This window comes from Pteropus vampyrus, unplaced genomic scaffold, assembly GCF_000151845.1.
Source record: "Pteropus vampyrus isolate Shadow unplaced genomic scaffold, Pvam_2.0 Scaffold30, whole genome shotgun sequence".
NCBI lineage: Eukaryota > Metazoa > Chordata > Mammalia > Chiroptera > Pteropodidae > Pteropus > Pteropus vampyrus.
In genome coordinates this window covers 7,097,264-7,103,501 of record NW_011888811.1, presented here as the reverse complement: position 1 = coordinate 7,103,501, position 6,238 = coordinate 7,097,264, and the positions used below count along the sequence as shown (strand labels likewise).

General features: G+C 46.0%; 1 protein-coding gene across 1 annotated transcript in view; it reads right to left on the bottom strand.

The window, feature by feature from the left end:
• Positions 1-3,949: 3,949 nt before the first annotated feature.
• Positions 3,950-6,238, bottom strand: part of ATP10B (ATPase phospholipid transporting 10B (putative)) — a 90,465-nt gene continuing 88,176 nt past the window's right edge. Inside the window, exon 23 of the mRNA XM_011356781.1 lies at positions 3,950-4,409. Within this exon, the coding sequence (XP_011355083.1) occupies positions 3,950-4,409 (460 nt within the window). The remainder of the gene's footprint in view (positions 4,410-6,238) is intronic.

Here is a 6,238-nt window from a genome sequence, read left to right as displayed (position 1 = left end):
GGGGCTCTCTGTGCAAAATGGAAGGTTCTGGCTGGGTGATCAGCTCAGGGGGAGACATTTGAGGGCAATGCAGGCACTAGTTCTGGTTCTCCTTAGGTGCTGTTACCGTCTTTCCTTCCTTAAGCTTTGTCTTACGGAAGACAAACCCTGCCGACACAGTGTGGGCTTTCCCCAGGTCACGTGGCCAGTCTGCGACGGGAGGGAGTTCAGGCTTGCTAAGCACTGCACTACTTGTCTCTCACGAGAAAGTCGAGAAGACAGAACCCTCTGTCGCTTGGTCCCTCCTCTCCCTCCGGCCCCATCTCATGGTTGTTAGTTAGCTCTGTGGCTAAGAGGAGTACAGGCTCTGGTTTCAGACTTCTGGGATTAGAATGCCGCCTCCCCACTTGTTCGTGGTGCGACTGCCAAATTTATGTCACCTCTCTCTGCCTCAGTTTCTCCTTTTGTAAATGGGATGTGGTAGATTGCAAATGGCCTCAAATGTCTTTGTAGCAACTCTCATTGAAGGTAGAGTGTACTTTCTCGACCCTCTTAAACCTGGGCTGGTCCTGTGCCTTGCTTCTCTAGAATGTTGTGGAAACAGTGGTGTGTGGCTTCTGAGTCGAGGCTTTGCAGTTTGCGCTGTCATTCCCAGAACACTGCGGCCACGCGACTCGGCTGGCTGGCATCTTTGAGGATGAGGGACCACTGGAGGAACATCCCAGCCGTCCAGCCTAAACGGCCCACTCACATGAATCACTGTGTTAACCTACTAAATTTTGGGAGTGATTTGTCGTGTCACCAAAGCTAAATGAAATAGAGGAGAATAATAGTACTTACCTCGTCGTTGCTGTGAGGTTCCCGTGATGTGCGTTGGTTAGGTCAGCACCTAGCGCACAGTAAGCTAATGGGGTTGTGACCAGTGACATCGTCACTGGGCACTTGCTCTTGCTCATCGGGTTTTAGTCACACTGACCTTTCTTTTTTAATTTTTAGAATATACCATAAGGTTTTTAGGGCTTCCCTACTTAATTCTGTCACGGTTATTACGGTCTCAGCTAAAACCTGTCCTTGGGGAGGCCCTGGCTGAGCACTCGCCGCCTCCCGTCCTCTCTGTCTCCCCGTCTGGACTAAATCTCTCAAGGGCAGGAGCTGGGCCTGTTGTTTCTCCCTCTTTTATCCTTGCTGCCACCCCCATTGCCGTGTATTGCAGACCCTCACTCGGTATTTGTTGAATGAGTGAGAAAAGGGGTGCCTAATCCTATGGGTTTGGGGTTAGTGTCAGGCTTCCAGGAAGAGGAGGTAGCCAGGTTGGAGTTTCAGAGAGAGGGGACTGTGTGTGCTGCTTCTCGTTCTTATTGCCAGTTTGGTTTATGTCACACTCTTACATTGGACCAAATATGTTCCTGATACTCCATGTCCGATAAGTCTGTGAGCTTCTTTAAGACAGGGATGAGTTCCTCGCAGCCCCTAGCACGTCACCAGGCAGCTGGTATGGGCTTAACAGAAGTTTACTGGATAGATAAATAGGTGGATGGGTGGATAAATGGACGAATGCATTAATAGATGACAATGCAAAGAAGCATGAATGGATGAGACTACTCAGAACTGGAAGCAACTATGAAAAACCATGTTTATTATTTTTCCTTCTAATAAAAGATGACACATTTCCAGTCAATCAGTAAAAAGTCATAAATAAATAAAAATGTATTAAGTACAATCATTAGCATTATATTATAGGGAAAGAGTTGCTTTTAGCATTATATTATAGGGAAAGAGTTGCATATCCTTTTTCCCTAAGGTGGTATGTTGAATAGTCACAGTTGGTCTGATTTACAGAGAAGGGCAAGAGTAGGTGACTAGTTGTTCCAGGACTGAGGATTCCCAGGATGTGGGACTTTTAACGCTAAAACTGGGGAAATTCCGGGCAAACCGGGATGGCCAGTCATGCAAGAGAGAGAGCAGCATCACAATGATGGGTGCGGTTTGGCATTTAGGGGCTGGAGTCAGACATTTTTCTCAATTTCCTCATCACCTCTTTCCCTCTTAACTCGGAAATAAAAATCTGTTATTAATGAGGGTAGCATAGCTTTCAAAGGATTTCATATCCTGTGTAATTTTGACTTGATCCTTATGCCAAGTTCTAACCTCATTTGTAGGTGCGCCTTCCTGCTTCAGGGCTTCGGGCTCCTGGTGAGCTGGGGCAGAACTAAGATCTGTGTCCCGCATCTCCTGAGGCCAGTATTCTTCCCACTACTCTGTTCTTTTCTGAGACATCCTGTCTCATCTGGCTTTCAGGAGTGGGCAGATTGTGTGGAGAAAGGGAGAACCTTGAGATCCAATTTTTGGCCTGTCCTCACCTTATTTGGGACAATTCATGTCATTACTGCTTTGCCCGATGTGTTTATCTGTTCCTCCTCTAGTGATCCTCATGTAGGATTCTCACAACTACCCACCAGCTGGCCAGTGCTGGTGGCATGTGGCAGAGTCAGTGAGAGAGATCTAGTGTGCTGGCTCCAGGATGCTGCTGCAAACGGCCCCTCCAGTTCGGGTTTGGCAGCAGGGTAGTCAGAGGACCAGCTCAGTCTTCCATTAGCTAACCTGATTGTTGAGATGTTTTGGGGCATCTTTGCTAAGAAGCTACTCAAGTGAGGTGGCTGTGACTCTTAGGCTCAAAGATTTGTCACATCCATACCTAATCTGTAGGGATTTCGCCTAATATATAGGTACCACCTTAAGGAGAAAGGGTTTGGCAGCCCTCCCTAACTTACCTTAGAGGACTAGAGATGGGCTACTCTTGCCCACAGTAGACCTAGCTTCTCTTGACAGCCTATTAAAATTCTGTCATCCATTCTTTTATTTCAACACTGTTTTGGGCTCTTACATTTTTGGCACTCACCACGGCTAGGGGTAAGAAGTCTATGTAATTCTTCTCCTCCCTGTGAAGTGAGATGAGACTTCCTCTGACTCTCCCTCATTTAACGGAAGCATGTGCCAGTATCTTCCAGATGGTGCTATTCTGGGATAAGCTTAATGAATAGGATTTAACATTGGTCTTACTCTTTAAGATGTCATTGTTTGGGCTCTGAGTTGCTCTGTCATATAGGTCCATTGCTGGTGGAGATGTGCTAAGACCTGACCTTAGAGTTTTCTGTTCTGAGAGCTGAAGGAACATGGGTATGTTTATTTAAAAATAAATATAAATAGCTTTAAAAAAGTGCTGCCTGTATCCTCTTGGTAGATACCCCAGACTGTGGGACATAAAGTCTGTCAGCTAAAGCATGGGGTTTCTGGCATACCCATTTCTCTTAGTATGCATATGTTCTTTCTGCCTCTTAACACTAGTTGTGGCCCTACAACCCTCAGAAGTATCTGTGGCTCTGAGTTAAAGTTTAGTTTTCATATTTAGATGTGGTTTTCTTTGGCTTACAGACAAAAAGTGACCCAAGTCTTTGTGAATGAGAGGGATATTAACCCCAATATGGCCATCACTGCAATACAATAAATATGAAACACCTGTGTATATGAAAATTAAACTCTGGCACTGAGGGGTGAGGTGATGATTTGACAAGCCCAGAAACTTCCATAGTCTGAGAAGTTGCATGGGTTGATACATTTCTTAGAATCTTGGAAACTTAGGGCCCAGTTGCACTGGGCCATAAGCTGTACAGACTCTGTATTATTCTGAGCTAAAAAATTTGAGAACTTGACGCAATAAAAACGTAGCCTTTTTATAAAAACTCTTTGCAAGATGTGCTGCCTGGCAGCAGGAGAAAACTAGAGTTCGACTGGTTTCCAGTCTTTTTTTTGTCAAACTCCTTGGGGCCAGCACTTCCTCTAAGGAAGTCAGGCCTGATGAGTAAAGAATAAGAATGACAAATTCCTTCCTCCATGAAGAGGAAGAGTCTTGGGTTAATTAGGCCACGATCAGGCAGCCTCCTCTGAGTCTATACAGATTTCCGCAGGCCCCTCATATGGTCAGTGAACTCTGGGATCGGAGGTGGCTGCCCTTGATCGAGTGTCTGCAGATGTCAGCCTGTCCTCTGGAGGATGCCCCGGAAGCCATTGCGCTGTTAGGCCCTAGATGAAGGTGATCTCCAGATGAGAGTTTAGCTGAGGAGTCCACTGAGCATGGGTCATTCCCCGTGTGGTCTCTGCTGCTTCTCTCTCCACGCAGCACCCTGTCCTCCTTGCACGTCTTCTCGGGAGAGCTGGAGCTCTTTGAGGTGTCGGCTCTCAAGTCCTGTTCAGGGACAGGTGGCACTGGGCGGTGGGTGGGCTGAGCCTCTCCAGGGACAGGGGCAGCCATCTGTTTGCTTCTCCAGCTCTGGATTTCCAGGTCTCTTTTGTCCATGGGGAGTTTGTCAATTTTCTGAGCTTTTGAGATGAGAGATTTCCCATAAGTTCCTTGTAGAGATAGGAAAAAATACCTGGTGGGGGAATAAGAAATAACAGAATACAGTTATTTTTTGATTTTTGACTTCTTGAATTTCAGCATTAAAAGGGCCCTTAGAATCCAACTCCCCACTCAGGGCAAGCTCCTTTTTGCTACGCTCCTGATTGATGGCTATCAAATCTATGCCTGGGCACCTCTGGGATTTGGGAGTTCAATAACAACAATATATAACAGCTAACATTTATTATGTACCAGGACTATATTAAGAGCTTTATGTATTATTAACTATTCTCCCAACAATCCTATGTGGCTGGTGCTTCTGTTTCTCCTGTGTTATACATGAGGAAACTGAGGCAGTGAGCGAATGATTTTCAGAGCCACACAGTGGTCGAGCTGTGGTCAGAACCAAGCCCTCTGGATCACGAGGCTTTCATGTACCATGTACAAGGGCAGTCCATTCTATTTCTATTCTCATTTAGGCAGATTTACTTTGCAATGTCAGCCCTTTGTGGAACTTAAGTAGTTTTTAAATACATGTTCTTAAATCTGTGGGTCATGCCGACTTCACAGCATCACTGTTATCACTATTTGCCAGATGAAGAAATAGGCACCAAGAGATGGGATGGGGTTTCCAAGTTCTCCTGAGAAGTTACTAGATCCTGCTGATGGTTAGCTCAGGGTTCCTATCCCCTGGCCAAGTGCATGTAGCTTGTATTGGACTCTGGAATTCGGAGTCTCTATCTGTGCCTGGAATCTTTTCCCTGTTCCAAGTTTAGGAAGGGAAGGAATGAGGTGGTGAATAAAACTGTGTGGTCTATGGAGAAAGCGTACCATCTTGTGAAACTCATGTCCTTTCTTTGGGTGTCAGTTTCTTTATCTAAAAAGTAATCCAGTTGGTTCAGAGGACATCTAAGATCTTTTCCAGAAATAATCCTTTTTAAATTTTTTATTTCTAAAGCCTTATAAGCAGAGAGACTCCCATCCTTCCGCTATGCCCAAAAGCTTCAGGGTGACCTCACAGTGGGCAAGGGGTTCCTGAAGATCACAGCGGACCCCATGGCACCAGATAAAAGTGCCCCCATTCTTTCTCATCACACACAGGGAGGCGGTGCAGGTGGCCGTGTTCATGTTTCAGGAAAGACTCAACTGCTTGCCTGGAAACTGGAATTTTCTCAGTTTAAACCTTTTCCCCAAGCCACCACTCTCCTTGTCCATTCATTTATTTCAACAAATACTTGTCACTTCCCTACAGTGGGCCAGGCCCTAAGGGATTAAGCTTAGAACAAGACAGAGTTCCTACCCTCATGAGGCACCTGAAGCAGAGGGAACAGCAGTGAGAATGCCAGACACCTGACCCTGCGTGAGACACCTCCCTTGAGGAAGAAACCGAAGGATGCATAGAAGGTAACCAGGCAAAGGAGGATGAAAGCCAAACCCCCAGAATGATGGCTGAAATGGTGGAGAGTGAGGACAAGAGTGTGGGGAAACACGACGCAGAAGGGGTGGGCAGGGCCAGAGCACGAAAGGCCTGAACCACACTTTGGTTTTGTGCCTTATCGTAAATGCCTTGGGAATCCCTTAAAGATTTATAAACAGATGACAGGATTATACTTTGATACAGTGGTAATGGATTACGGTAAAACCAAATAGACTATCGAAGTAATTTGGAATGAAAGGATGATAACTTGTCCGTGGTGGTGGCTGTAGAAATGGGAAATGGCAGATGGATTTGAGAAATATGTAGCAGATAGAATTGTCAGGACTTGGGGATAGGCTAGATGTGGGCATGAGGTGGTGGGCAGTATCCAGGATCACTCCCAGGGGTCTGCCTTGGTCTCAAGTGGAAAAACCTCTGCAAGAGAC